This window comes from Micromys minutus, assembly GCF_963924665.1.
Source record: "Micromys minutus genome assembly, chromosome: 10".
NCBI lineage: Eukaryota > Metazoa > Chordata > Mammalia > Rodentia > Muridae > Micromys > Micromys minutus.
Window position 1 is genome coordinate 65,351,915 of NC_137979.1, and position 15,090 is coordinate 65,367,004.

A 15,090-nucleotide genomic window follows, 5' to 3' on the forward strand; every position below is an offset into this window, starting at 1 on the left:
CTAGTCCAATCCAGTCTCCCCTTATTCACCTGGGACTGGGGCCCCTTGTCTAAATAAACAGTTACGTGGTAGTGGAAAAAGTAAAGGCACAGTTTCTCCCATGCCGCCCAGGACAGGGCAGGGACCTCCGTCCCTACAGACCATGGCCTCCGACTGGGGTCTTGCTGCTTCTAAGTACCTCACCTGGGCCCTCTCAGCCAGCAAAGCTTGCTGACAAGCCCACTGGTGTCAGCGAAGCCTCTGGGTACCAATGCCAAGGCTGGAGAGCTGCACTAATGAGAAGGCCACAGGGAGTCTTTCCCCAGTGCATCCTAAATGTGGTTTTGACGCTGCATCAAGCACCTAGTTGTTGGTGACAGCGATGATGATGTGATTGACCGTAGGTGAGATGGCTGTTGTGGTGGAGGTGATGCTTGAGCTTACGATGGTAGAGGAAACAGTGACAGCTAGGTGACTTGGTTACCGATGGCGATACTGATAGAGTTGTTGGTCCTGGTGGAGGTGCTAGGCGTGGCAGTGGGGGTGGTGTGGTTGTTAGTGGTAATAGGAATGGTAGTGCTGTATGGAGGGTGACATAATGGTGGTGCTGATGTGGTTGTGGGTGGTGATGGTGTGTTAGTAGGTGGTGTGGGTGGTAGTGGTACAGATGGTGGCTTTAAAGAAACAGGGTTTTACTCCTAAGACACTGGAGGCTCGAGAGTCTCAGGACAGTGGGTGTGATTGTCAGGTCCTTGTGTGGGCAACTTGCCCTGCCGGTGGCTTTCTTACACATTTGAAGACAAAGGCTCTGTGGGAGCGATGGAACCTGAGGGGCACCCAGAAGGAGAGCTTTGAGGAATGGCCTTGTGCTTCTAATGCTGTGCCGCGGAGCATCCACACACTCACCTTTGTCCTGTGTCCACAGCCAGCAGCCGTCTGATGGGAAACCCCCCAGCCTCCTCTTTCATGGGCAGCTTCCTCACCAGCAGCCTGGGCTCAGCAGCGTCTGCGCACCCCAATGGCCCCACATCCTCTCCCTCTGAGCAGGCCTACCGAGGATCACACCCTGCCACCTCTCAGATCTGGTTCTCCCACTCCCACGAAGGTAAGTGAGGTCCCAGGCTCCTGACTGTCCCCCAGGGGTTGTAGGAGACCAACTGGAGAAGCCCCACTGGCTAACCCTGTCAAGTGTCCTAGGGCAGAGGGGCTGCCTCCCTGCTGAGGAAGGCTCTCAGGGGAGGTGGTAATTGGTTGGAAATGGGATGGCCCCAGTAGGCACTGGTCCTGGCCAGATGTGTGCTCCAGATGTTGGGCAGGGAGGGCTCCAGGGAGCGAAGGAAATGTGGAATGCAGCTGGGCCAGCCGGACTGGGCTGTGCCCTCCACCATGGCCTGCCCCCACCTCCTCAGACTCAAGCAGGCATGGGTTCCAGATGTGTCAGCTGGGAAGGAGAGGAGAGCCGTCAGCAGGCAGAGACTGCTGTTGCTCCCACCCCCACCCCATCCTGCCTATGCTACAGCTCCTCCTCAGCCACCAGCCTTGCACTTGGTGCAGTCTGGTGCCCCAGAGGTACCTGTTGCTCTCAGACACCGTGAAACTGAACGGTCTCTAGAGCCCCGTTGGGACCTCCAGGCCTCTCCCAGTTTTTTCCCAGACTAGAATGCACCTCGTCCAGATGTCTGGGGTCCGCTTTGCACTTTGGTTTTGTAACTTGGAAGGTGGCCCTGGGTCCCCGACATCCCTGGCCTGCTCATTGCTTGTGTTCCCTCGACTGTGTACCCCTCCTGGTGCAGGAAGGGTTAACCCCCCCCCCCCCCGCTGGCACGAGGGAGGTAATTGTAGTTGGCAGCGGGCACACAGGGCTCTCACTCCTGGCACTAGGCACTACCGTAACTCAATGAGCGCTGCGCTCAGGCATCGTGTTTACAGAGCGCGGTGGACCCACACACAGCCCGGCTGCGTTCTAGGCTGAGTGAGAGATTAGCGCCCGGCGTTGCTGGAACCCTGAGAAACCTCTCTTTGTGCAACCAGAAGGGGCTGTTTTCCAGACAGGACAGGTGACAAGTGAGGGACAGTTAGAGTAATCTGCTCTCTGGACTCCGCTCAGAGCACACATGTTGGGCAAATGATAAGGAACAACTCTCCTGGGTGGACGGTAGGCCAGCCAGGTCTTGAGAACCAAATCGGCAGAGTGGGGTCTTCATCCCAGACCCACTTGCGAGCTTTCTGTTCCTGCCTTTCCAGCAGAAGCCTAGGCAGAGGAGACTGGGTTGGCAGAGCTGGGCCCTAGTAAGAGACTCCCTGGCCAGCTGTGGGTGGCCCCAGACCCTGCGAGAAACACTCGCTCCCTATTCTCAGACCAGCCTTTTGTGTCTGCTGGGCATCTCCCAGCTGGCCACAGCATCTGGCTCCCGGGATGTTTGCAGGAAGAGATGAGGGTAGTCAAACAGGAGGAGCCAGCAATGGAAGTCTCCTTCTCAAGAGAAGCCTCTTCTCAAAAAGAGCCGCATCCCTGGACTGACCGTAGGTGCATCCTGGGCCACCTGACCTGGTTTCTGTCCTTGTAAGCAACAGTGGCTCAGAATGTCGGCCCACCTCCTACTCAGTAGAGACACATATGCCTGCTTCCTCTCTATCCTACCCCAGGAGACACCACCAGCAAAAAGGGCAGTTTGTGGGTGGCACCACCTGCCTTAGAGCCCAGTCCTTGTTCCCTCTTGGGCCACTCGCTCCAGAGGGTGAGTAGGGACCTGCTGACAACACCCACAAGCATTTACTTCCCCTTGTATCAACGGTTGACTGGTAGCATTGTTTATGACCCACCCTAAGTACCCTCAAACCTCAGACCCCACATGAGGCCCAGCCTCTGTGGTCCTGTTTTCAAGGCTGAGTCCCAAGGATGCCCACTAGGCTGGTGAAAGCCAGGACCCAGGTGGTACACCGTGGAGAGTTCTCGGCTCTCTCCTGCCACTGGCTCACACTCTGTCTCCCACCCAGCGTTTGGGTCAGTAACAGAGGCCTGGCTGTGTCACAAGGAGAGAGCTTTCGACCCTGAGACCAGCTCCAAGGGCAGCAGGAGTCTCTTTGCCCGCTGCTGGGCACCCACTGTGTCAGGTGCAGGACAGAGTTCCCAGAGTCAGGTAGGGGAGGACCAGCACAGGTGTAGGCTGTATAAGAAGCAGGATGTTCAGGGCCGCACACAGCACAGCACAGGGCCCACGGGGGCTGGAGACAGGTGTGTGGAGAAGCTGCAGTCCTGGAGGGGGAAGTGCACGCTTGCAACCTTCCGGAGTCCCACAAGAGTGACGGCAAGTCCACATCATATGACAGTGCATACCTTTCAAGCCTCAGCCTCAGGTTACCCCCCTCACCGTTGGCTCCTCCCCACCCAGGGTGTCCCCCCCCCCTTCCTCGCAGGGGTTCCCCTGTTTTCTGAGTATGCAGCCTTACTCCCTGACAGGCCACATGGTGCAGCCTGCTCCGAGCGGTAGAGGCCAGGCGGGCGGGGTAAGCGCGAGTGGCAACCTGGCTGACTGCCCTGGCAGCATGCCTGGCTGCTAGTCTGACGGGGTGCCAGCTGGCTCCGCGTGCTGGGGCCTGTTTCTCGGCCATGTGTGTACAGAAGGGCGGGGGGCAAGGCAGGCAGGGGCACGCGACAGGGCCAAAGAATGGGGGCCATCAGCATGGGGGCTTCCTGGGCAGTAGGCCAGGAGGCCCAGCTTTACCCTTGTCCTGCTTCCTTAAACCACCCTAGAATGGAGAGGTGCAGGGACTCTGCCTCGCACGCTCGCCGCTTTCTTCCTGCCCTGGGCCTTCTTGTGTGTCTAGAGCAGGTAGGCCAGGCAGATAGGACTGATTGAGTGGCTAACTTCATGTGGGAGTTAGCCTTAGGTGCCTGTCTACTCTGGACGGGGACTCTCAGACAGCCGGAACACCCTCTCCTCACCATCTGTAAGGCAGCTGTAGAGCGGGGGCTCAGGCTTCCTGTGTCCCCGGAACAGCTGGGGGTTCAAGGGATGCACCCTGGTGTTGGAGGAGCCGCCCTGGAACATCTGGCCCCGAGCAGGACCTGCTTGTTGAGCCCCAGGCCTTCTGGCCCCTTGGCTCACCCAAGATGATAGGTCTTGCCAGAAATGGACGGCAGGGCTTTGGCGTAGGGTGGACAACAGAACTGGCCCAGGGCAGAGGTGAGTGGCTAGTTGCCAACCTGGCCTGAGTGAGTGGCTGGTGCCGGGGTGTGGTGCGGCACAGCTGGCCCTATTGTCAGTGAGCTCCCCCACCCCCTGCTTGCTTGGGACCACCCACAGGGCAATGAAAGAGGATGCTGTTGCTAGGGGGCTGGGGATGGATACAGGAGCTTGGAGCTGACTCAGCCCTGCTAGAAGTGGTCTCTTATGCCACCTGGAGGGGGAGCCATGGGTACACGTGCCAGCACTGGCTGCCTGCCTAGCCAGCTTCTGTGAAAGCCACACCCACCCTGGTGGCCACTTCTCCATCGGTGTCTGGCTGGATTCCAGTGAGACAGGAGCCACACACAGGAGCCACCACCAAGTGTACCCTGCTCCTCCAGACCTCACACACTCCCTCATTTCTCCCTCAATACCTTATGAGGCCCCAAGACTTACCACAGGGGTAAGCAGGGGCTGGAACATGTCCATTCAGGAGACAGGTCCTATCCAACATCCACCCTCATGGGTGGGCTAAAGACTTCTGTGGCCCATCAGACTCAGTTCCCTGGAATTGTGCCCCCTAGTGGCTGCGCTTGCTCTAACACTATTTCTTCAGACCCTCGATGCTCTCTGCCCTTCTTTTTCTACCTCATTTAGTTTTCTTGAAACAGGCTCAGCATGTAACTCTGGCTGGGCTAGAACTTGGTATGAAGACCAGTCTGGTCTGTAAATTGCAACGATCCCTTGGTCTCTGCCTCCTCGTTGCCACTGTGGGGATGAACCCTTGCATCCCGGAATCTCTCCTTTATTAAAAAATTTCTTAAGATATATTTTTTATTTTTAGTTATGCGTATGAATGGGTTTCCTACGTGGGCGTGTATGGTATGTGTACGTGTGGGTGCAGGTGCTTATAGAATCAAGAAGAGGACATTGGGTCTTCTGGAGCTAGGTTACAGGTAGTTGTGAGCCATCAGATGTGGGTGCTTGGAACAGAACCCGGAGTCTTCTGCAAGAGCGGCATGCACACTTAACCAATCGTCTCTATACCTGTGGTCACTGAATGAAATGTCCCCTTTCAGAGCCCAGTTCCGTCCGCACCCTTATCCACAAGGAGCTTCTGGACAAGTTAGGGAAATATCTGGAGGACATCTTGGGACAAACTCAGACTCTGCCCTGGGAATCAGGATGTTCTCCTGATTAGAATACTCCCAGCCAGCCTCATTGCAGCCAGCAGGAAGCAGCTCCGGGGTCTCAGAGCTTCACACTCTGGTTGTCACAGTCTCAAGAGCTGCATTAAGCCTCTGAAGCTTTGTCCTCACCTGTAAAGCACACAGATGATCAGCTGCCTGGACAGAGAACAGCACAGGACCAGTGCTTTAGAGATGGCTCCTTCACTTGGCACCCCTTCCTCAGATATACATTGGGGGTAGAGGGGCAGGAAGTGGCCATGTCATTAGGCAAAGCTCTCCCTGGATCCTTGAAGACTAACCTGGACAAAAACAGTTGCCAACCAGACGCACCTGCTCACTGCCCATGAGTGGTGTCCTGGAACAGTGGACCACCCAGGATTGCTGCTGAAGCCGTGGGTGGCAGGACTGTTCTCCTAGGTGCCAGCAGGTATTGGGGCCACATCCAGGATACTCCTGTAGTCATTATCGGTTGAGTTCCCAGCCCCCTCATCCTGCCTACTGGCCAGACGCCTCCCTGTGATGTGGAAGGCTGTCCCCCTGGTACTAGGGCAGCCTGCCCATGGGAGCCTGGCCCCTTGGCACTTCGTTATTCCTCTCAGATATGTCATTCCTGGGGATATGGAGACTACAGGGCCCTGTTCCCTGAGCAGTTGTGGGTCAGCACTCTGCAAGCCTGAGGGAGGATACAAACCCTGAAGGGTGTCATTCTAATCCTCAGCCACTTGGGTGGTCAATCCTTGGGAGCTGTGCTCTGAAATCCTGGCTGGATGACCAATTCCAACCAAATAGGGTGAAGAGACCCTGAAGGAGGGGCACTTGGCCGGGAGATCTTGGGTTGTTGCTAGGTTACTCCCTTCAGTCACCAAAGCGGAGATGGCAAGCATCCCGTGAACCGGCAGCCACATCCTGCCTGTTCCCAAGGCAGACATTACTAGTCAATTAGGCAGCATGAGAACCTAGCTTTGGGGTTCTTAGCCCATCAGTGAATGAACTGCAGTGGAAATTGCTGGCTGTATGTGAAAGGCAGGCATCTGGGAGAGGGCTAGCACCGAGTCACTGTGTCGTCCTCGTGTGACAGCGTCCTAAATAATGGGGAACAAGCCAGGGCACTTGAGCAGGAACCATCCCTCAACACACCAGAAAAGCAGAGCCCATCTGAGGACCTTCTAGGTATCTGTTTCTTCTCGGTGGGCAGAGAGAGCCCCTACCTTAAGGCTTCCCTACCCAGGTGCTCATTTGTCTGCTTGCCTTGTCTTTTAAAGGCTGTTTCTAGGTGACCTCGCTTCCAGCCTTTTTTTTTCTCTTTCTGCCTGTTGATCAGAGAATGCTCATGTTCACCATTACCAAGGGCTTTGGTAGTTGTGGCAGCCTCGGTAAGGCAGGAGAGAACATCCTAAACCCAGATTTCACACCTACTCAGGGCTGCTTCCCCAAGTCCACCAGGGGTTCCAAGGTGGTCTCAGATTTGTCATGTGATCATTGGAGCAATTACATGCAGAGGCTGTAGGGACAGGGATGTCCTGGTGTCTGGACTTCCTGGCAGGGGGATGGGCTAAGCAGGCCTGGTGGTCAGAGGTGTGAGTTGTGAGGCTCTCTCTGCCCCAGGGTCCTCTCCTTGATGCCCAGGCTACCCCTACCAGGGTCCTCCCTAGATCGGCACAGCCCACGCTTGGTCTTCTTGGTCCTTTCAGGATGCTGGATGTCCCTGCTTCTGGTCTCGGAGCAGCTGCTCCGATTCAGAAGTCAGTTTCTATTTTCCTCTTTGGTTCACAGATTAGTCTTGGGGAAGAGAAAGGGGCCTTTCTGTTACTGGGCTAAGGGGACCCCCCTTTCCCCACTGTGTTCCCCGGGACTTCTTGCCTCTCTTGTTCCTGCTCTTCTTTCTCCAGGCAGCACCCCATCTGAGGTCTGGGATGTGAAGAACCTCCGTACATTGAAATGGCCGGTAGATTTCAGCCTCACTCCCTGGAGTGGCGGCCACCAGCCTTTTCACAGCACCCAAAGCACCCATATTCAGTTAGCCAAAGTGTTCACTGCCCCCAGAGAGCAGGAGGGGCCGAGGCCTCATCAGGGAGTCCAGGGGGTGTGTGCGCGCCTGGAACCGTCTGGGAAGGAGGAATTTACAGACTTCTGTTTACCAAAAAAAAAAAAAAAAAAAAAAAAAAAAAAGAGGCCCGTAAAACATTTAACAGCAGCCAATTATGGGGGACAGCTGCAGTGCTTTACCTACCCCCCCAGGCCCCAACCCCCCTCAGCCGCTCCCACCCAGGCCTCTTGGCTTTTGTCAAGTCTTCCAGGAGCTGAGTTTAATCTGGCTAACATCTGCTGCAGATGTGTTCGTACACACCAGGCCAATGGGGTAGCTCTTTCAGTCTCAGCTTGCTCTTCAGCAACAGGGTACAGGGCTGGCAGTGGGCACTGTCCCCAGACCCTCCCGTGTGGTCGGTGCCACGTCATGCAGTCAGGATTCTCTGAGATTTCCTGTGGCCCTTTCCTTGTGACACAGATGGAAAGTGTTGGGATTCTGGCTACAGCCAGGTATGCTCTGCCCCAGTTAACTAGCACTATAAAAGGGCTGCTTGCCCCCACTCCTCTTACTCTCTCTGGCTCTCTTGCCCCCCCAACTTCTCCTCTCCCCATTCCCTTCCCCTCTCTCTCCACATGCTCATGGCCGGCCTCTACTTCTCTACTCCTCTTCTCTCTCTCTCTCTCTCTGCCTCTACTACCCTCTTAACTCCCCTCCCCATGACCTGAAGAAACTCTATTCTGTACTATACCATCCTGTGGCTGGTCCTTCTGGGGGAAGGGATTCCCAACATGGGTTCCCCAGGGGCATCCCCCTGCTCCCACGCCTCACTGGGATCTGAGGGTTCTAGGTGGTCTCCCGCTCCCGACCTAGCGTTTGCTGTGTGTGCCAGCTCTGGGCCGTGGTGAGACTGTCGGGGACCCCACTGTGACACCGAGAGTCCTGTGCCTGTGGCACCGAGAGTCCTGTGCCTGTGGCTCAAGTGCCTTTCATCAAGTAACAGCACTTCTTGCCCTGGGTTCCTCCCTGGGGACTATGGAGAGGAGACTAAAGGATTCCTTGTTCTTCTCCAGCACTGCCTGAGAAGTGAGACTGTTGGGAAACTCTTGGGGCAGCAGTGGTGTCCCCAGAGAGAAGCCCTTCTAGGGTCTGATCTCCCCGGGGAACACCAGAATCACATACATGCGGAGCCCAACTCCAGCTCAGTCTGCCTGCTTCTCTCCTAGCCTGTGTGGTATGGGGAAGTGCCTGCTTGCCCGGCAGAGCATCTCTGAGTTGATCCTCCAGGTTTCCCTGGCTCACCCTCCATCTCTGCCTCAGAGTGCTCAACCCCACACATACACCGATAGCCTTCGGTTCATACTGAACTGACCAAAGACCTTGGAGGACATGTGGCCTCTTGTAAGAATGCCTTCCGTGTGACCCAGTCGCCTGAACCAGTGAGCTAAGCTGAAGGAGACAAGTTCCCTCCCCATTTCTTAGCAGCTGTCTTGGTGACGGTGGAGAGGGTCAGAAGCTACCAGCAGCCAAGACTCCTGGATGGGTTGGATGGAGGTCCAGGTCCCTATGCTCCTGACAGAAGGGACCAGCCAGGAAGTCATAGTCCTAGAGGCAGTGGTCTCTGATCCTTTAGTCCAGGACCTCCCCAAGGGCAGCCGGTACAGAGCTGCAGCATGTTTTCCTGTTAAAGGTATTAGATGGACTGATTTTATTTAATGTGTGTGAGTATTTTGCATGTGTATATGTCTGCGCCACATGTGTGCCTGGTACCCTCTAAGATCAGAGGCTGCCGGGCTCCCTGGAAATGAGTTTATGGGTGGTGGTGAGCCACTCTGTGAGTGCCGGAATTGAACCCAGGTCCTCTTCGAGAGAACGGCCAATGTTCCCTGTTGTTGTTGCTGTTGTTTTTCCAAGACAGGGTGTCTCTGTGTAACCCTGGCTGCCTTAGAACTCACTCAGACCAGGCTGACCTCGAACTCAGAGATCAGCCTGCCTCTGCCTCCCAAGTGCCCAGCTACAGTCCCTAACCACTGTGTCATATCACCAGCTCCCAGGGCTGCAGCTTTTGAGCCCCTTCCCCTGGACTTGCCACCAGGTCTCAGTCATTTTTCTAGCAAGCCAGGGTCTCCTGAGGCAGGGGAAAGGGGACATTGTTACAGGAACAAGAGCCATTCACTCTAAGCCCAAGGTCAACAAGGCAGGATTGGCTCTAGGTTGTGGTTAGCATTCTCGTGTCATGTAGGCAGTCCTTCAGAGCTTTGGCTGCCTCTGAGGGACGGACCATAGTCTGAGAGGTGCCTGTTTGTACCGTTTAAAGTTGCCAGGTAGGGCTAGAGAGGTGGCTCAGAGGTTAAGAGCACTAACTGCTCTTCCAGAGGTCCTGAGTTCAGTTCCCAGCCAACCACATGGTGGCTCACAACCATCTGTCAGGGGATCAGATGCATCTTTCTGGTGTGTGTCTGATGAGTACAGCTACAGTGTACTCATACAAATGAAAATAAATATTTTTTTTTAAAAAAAAGAATAAAGTTGCCAGGTAGCAGTTGGTGCTAAGGCTGGTTCACAAGGTCTGGGACATACGCAGACGCTGCCCTTCCGTAGAGAGCTCAGCTGAGGGGAGCCTTGTGGCTTCCAGTGAGTGGGAACTGGCCACATCCGAGCTTCACCTAGCTAGAGAGTGTGAGTCACCCAGACCAGCTGTGGCACAGCACCACCCTCCCATACCATCTGCTTTCATGGGTGCCTGTGGAGGTTGCAGGCTGGCAGCCATGTCTTGGTTCTCTCTTAGCTGAGAACTCAGAGTCCAGACTGCACCCTTCCTCTCAGGCAACCTCTCTGAGCCCCTTTGTTGCCTGACCTGGAAGCTTCTGCCACACCAAGTGCTGCTGGGAGAGAGTCAAAGGCAGCCTCCCCCCACCTCCATCCCCTAGCCCGTCAGCAATTCAATTTGTGCCGCACCGGAGGGATGGTATTAGTCGAGTCAGAGTTAATATGATGTATTGATGGGTTGATTTCCCACTGGTGGGCTGTGAGCGGCTCTGCGGGGTGTTGCTCCCCGGCTGCTTGCGTGCTTCTTGCTTCCTTGGGGTCAGGATGGTAAGGCCCGGGGAGCTAAGAATTGTCTCTACAACCACTGCTTTGCTTCCCTAGCTCCTGCGTACCCCAGATTTTCGGGGAGCCTGGCATCTACCTTCCTACCCGTGAGCCACTTGGATCACCATGGAAACAGCAATGTTCTCTATGGGCAACACCGTTTCTATGGAACCCAAAAAGGCAAGTGCTGTGGGGCTTGGTGTGGGGTGCAGGCATCCTGAGGGTGAGCTTAAGGGGTACCAGTAAAGGCAGCAGGCTAGGTTAGCCCTCCTTCCCAGGCTAGGTGGGACCCAGAGGAGGATGTCGTGGTGCCACTGCCAGGTGCAGGTGCAGGTGCCGGGTGCAGGTGCAGGTGCCGGGTGCAGGTGCAGGTGCCAGGTACAGGTGCTGGAGCAGGTGCATGCACATTGAGGATACTCTGAAACAGCCACGCTGATCCATATCTGCTCTTGGACTTGGGGCAGGAAGTGTTCTGGGGGGGAGGGCTGAGCTGGTTCTAGGCTGCCAGGAACCCCTACCCCTGCCCCAGCCCTACCCCTTGAGACAGTTCCTTGTGTAGGAACAAGAGCAAGTGATTCAGCTCCCAGCTGGGAATCTGCAAGAGACCTGACTAGGGGAGGCTGGGGAAGAGCAGAGGCTCTGTCACTAGGTGGAGGTGTTTTGTTTTTGAGGGTCTGTTCAAATTTGGGGATGATGTCCTCTTACGGTGTGGCGAAAGGCTAGCACTGGATTAGAGACTGTATTTCAGTTTCCAGTGACCCCATGGCCAGATATGGCACGCACCCAGACAGGGTCTCGTAAGGCAGAATTAGTGATGTCAGGGAGTATATTCCAGGGCAGAAGTATGTATTCCTAATAATTGCAATTCCCAGCCCAGGCTGTGGGAGGGACCACCAGTTTGAGGAGATAAACCCAGCTTAGAGATGGAGGCCTAGGGGCCTTCTTGGGGTCCTGGACAGCGTAACAGTAGTCCCCCACGTAATAAGACACGTGTGTATGTGTGCAGCACGAGGAAAACGGGTGAGGCTGGTTTCCCTAGGGAGCCCCAGTTGGGGTAGATAACTGTGCCCTCTCCCTGCCAGGAGCCATTAGGAACCGATGTATGGGCAGTGTACAGGGTGCCTTTGGATGGCTCTCCCGAACCAGGGAGGTGAATTAAGGACCTAAGGGTGTCTGTCATGTCTGGGTCCTTGAAATGGTTCTGCACATTTGGGCACAGGAGAGTCTTGGATCCCTGAAGCTCAGAATAGCCTCTGCCTTGCTCAGACTCGGTGCAGGCTGGCCTGCTTTTGGGGTGTGGCCAGGAAGTCTATCCCAGCCCCACCCAGAGGCCTGATGTCATCCTAGACGGTCCTGCCACATCCTAGGAACCAGACTTGAACACTTGTGGGCTGGGTCCACCAAGCCGTTACTCACACAGCCTCCGGTTGGTCCCCTGTGCCTGCAGCTGTTTTGACAGCATCTGTCAAGGGTGGGCAGGTGGCTAGTCTGAGCCCTAGAAACCAGACTAGTGAGCCAGGGCCCAGGACTCCCTCTGGGCGGTGGGGCTGACTGGTGTCTTGGCGGCTGCTGGCCGGGCCTCTTGGTTTTCACAACTCTGTGGTGGAGCTCCGTCCAAGAACATTATTTGGTTTGGGAAATTAAGCTAATTGGGTTTCTCCTGGGCTACCCCCTTTCCTACTTCCCTTCCCCCTTGTTTCTAATTAGAAGAAATTGACAAGGAATTTACATGACTGAGGACAGTTTTACAAGTTGCAAATGTTTTCTTTTGTCTCCCCCCCCCCCCCAGTGCCCTTTCTTAGCTAGGACCTCACTCTGCTGCCCGCCCACCCAACTAGGGAGAGACAGGGCTGCCCCCAGAGTCAGCCAAAGGTTTGATGTGGCTCCAGCCTGGCTGGTAAATGGCAAAGAGTGGATGTCCCTAGAGCTTACTGTTGACAACCTGGAACTGACCCTACCTGGTACGAAGGGTTTGCCCAGATCCAGGGCCCTATCTGGACAGCCCATCCTCAGGAGCCACCTCCCCAGGCTGGGTGTCCCACAGTTGCCAGAGTTGGGATTCAAGTAGGTACAGTTGTTCCTTAACAGAGAAGATTGTCTCCTCCCCACACTCCCCCAATCCTATTAGCCTGAAATAGATAAGACATTGCATTCCCGGGACTCCTCAGAGTGTCCTGGAGATGAATCTTCCATGCCACCCATCTTCAGACACCCTGGGCTCACTCTCACCCTGACAGTCACAGCATTTAGTGTGGAAGACAAGACCGGCAGGAGCTACGGGCATCACTGCCCACTTTGCTTTGTATGCACCTGGCTAGCCCCAGCCCTTGTTCTAAGCTGCACACACAGAGAAGAGGAGAAGGGAATGGCCAGCATTTTAGAAAGGGAAACTTCAGTTTGGAAGGTTCTGGCTGTGGATGGCAGTGATGTTGGGGCCACATGGTTCATGCGTTCAGTGCCCCAACTGAACACTTGAAGAGGGTTGATTCATGTTGCATATATGTGTCTATGATTTTTAAAGAAAATTCTTTAGATTTTTAAAACTTCACGTCCTGTGCATGAGTGTTTTTGCCTGCATGTATGTACATGCACCAGGTGTGTGTCTGGTGCCCACAAAGGTCAGAAGGTGTTAGCTCTCCAGAAGCTAGAGTCAGGGATGGTCGTGAGTCACTGTGTGGTTGCTAGGAGCCAAACCTGGATCAGTGCTCTTAACCACTAAGCCATCTCTCCAGCCCTCTTTGATTTGGAAAACAAAACAAAGATCCTGGGTTGGGGAGATAGTTGAGACTCATCCCTGCCCCTGTACTTCCTGTTGACCTTGGCACTTTTGATTTGCAGATAACTTCTACCTGCGCAACCTGCCCCCACAGCCTACAATCCTACCTGCCAACCACAACTTCCCCGGAGTGCCCCGAGCCGCCCCTGCCCATCCCATCGGATCCTGCAGCCGGGACCGCATTGAAGCTGCCTCACTGCAGAAGGGTCCTAAGGAGTTTGACCGCTTCCTCATGGGTAAAGAGCTGGGCAAAGAGAAATCTAGCAAGGTAGCAGAGGGCAGGGAGCGGCCAGCGGTGGAGGAAGACGGCAGTAAAGATCGACAGAAGCTGGTGCCACCTATGCCCGCCGAGGGGCCCTGCAAGGAGGCGGGTCCTGCACCCCGGGGGTCCTGCGAGGGCCGCCCCAAACACCTCACCTCCTGCCTGCTCAACACCAAGGTACTCAATGGAGACATGGGCAAGAACTCGCTGGCCAGCTGTGCAGGGGGCACGCTGGGCAGGCCCGGAACAGGTGTGGCAGCACCTGGACGCTGTGCCAAGGAGGTAGCAGGCCCTGTGGAGCCTGGGCCAGCCTTCAGTGAGTGCCTGGAGCGGAGGCAGATGCTGCATCACGCTGTGTCCTACACAGTACCCTCTGGCCTGCCTACCGGGCCACCCCCACCCCTCAGCACAGGCCCAGCAGGCTCTTTCCCCTGCCTGCAGCTCCATGCAGGTCCAGACGGGCTCTGCCCCCTGCAGGACAAAGTCTCCCGGGACCTAAAGGCCAGCGGGCCCACCTTTGTGCCTTCTGTGGGACACCTGGCTGACAAGAGCCGCTCTTTCCAAGTGGCAGAGGCCTGTGCCGTGGCAGGGGACGGCAAGGACCGGCACCTGGATGGGGCCATGGCCCCCGACCATGGTGCACCCTACGGAGTCTCCTATGCCCACCTCAAGGCTGAGGGCAAGGGTGAACGGCGACCCGGGGGCTTTGAGGCAGCCCTCCACCCCCGGCTGAAAGGCCTGGAGTATCTTAGTTCAGGCCCCGAGGCTCCCTTCTCTGGACTTCCCAAAGGCAGTCTGGACAAAAGTGGCTACTTTGAGTTGCCCACTTCACAGGACTGTGCCCGGTCCAATCACCAAGACCCACTGGGTGGGAAGGCCACCCAGGCCTGCTGCACTTTAGACAAAGTGGTCAACAAAGAGGCCCCTGCTGGCCCTCCAGGGGGCCAGAAAGTAGCCAGGATCCGGCACCAGCAGCACCTGGTACCCTCTGAAGCAGAATCGGGGGGCAGCGGGGCTGAGACTAAACGCAAGTCCGTGGAGCTGGCTTCTCTGGGTTATAGCGGGCACCATATGCCTCCATGGGGTGTTCAGACAGGCCATGACACCTCCATGGCCATCATCGAGGAACGAAAGGGCGCTGCCTACCTTGACCCTTTCGGAAGTGGCCTCCAGCAGGCAGCCCTCCTGCCTCAGGAGCTGCCCACTCCACCAGACGAGGTCTCGGCCATGAAGAACCTGCTCAAGTACAGCAACCAAGCTCTGGTCGTGGGCCAGAAGGCTCCGTTTGTGGGCCTGGGTGGCCTCAAAGCCAGCTGTGTCCAGCAGGAAGCCAAGTTTCCAGCCACCAAGGGCCCAGGCCCTGTGGAAAGGCCCGACTGTGCCCGCAGCAGGGAGCATGAGGCCTCACATGGAGACGGGGAGGTGCGGCAGCCACCCGTGGGCATCGCAGTGGCCTTGGCCCGGCAGAAGGACACGGTCAGCCGGCCCGATACAGCCTACAACACCAACAGTGGACGGCAGGGCCGGGCCGCCTCCACCTTCAAAGGTATGTTGTTCCTGGTCGGGGAGGCAAGATGGCATCCGTAGTGGTTCTT

At 56.1% G+C, this 15,090-nt stretch overlaps 1 protein-coding gene across 1 annotated transcript in view; it reads left to right on the plus strand.

The window, feature by feature from the left end:
- BAHCC1 (BAH domain and coiled-coil containing 1) overlaps positions 1 to 15,090 on the plus strand; it is a 55,432-nt gene that overhangs the window by 23,656 nt on the left and 16,686 nt on the right. Inside the window, exons 3-5 of the mRNA XM_080922205.1 lie at positions 909 to 1,084; positions 10,515 to 10,646; positions 13,296 to 15,041. Coding sequence (XP_080778331.1) covers positions 909 to 1,084; positions 10,515 to 10,646; positions 13,296 to 15,041 — 2,054 coding nt within the window. The remainder of the gene's footprint in view (positions 1 to 908; positions 1,085 to 10,514; positions 10,647 to 13,295; positions 15,042 to 15,090) is intronic.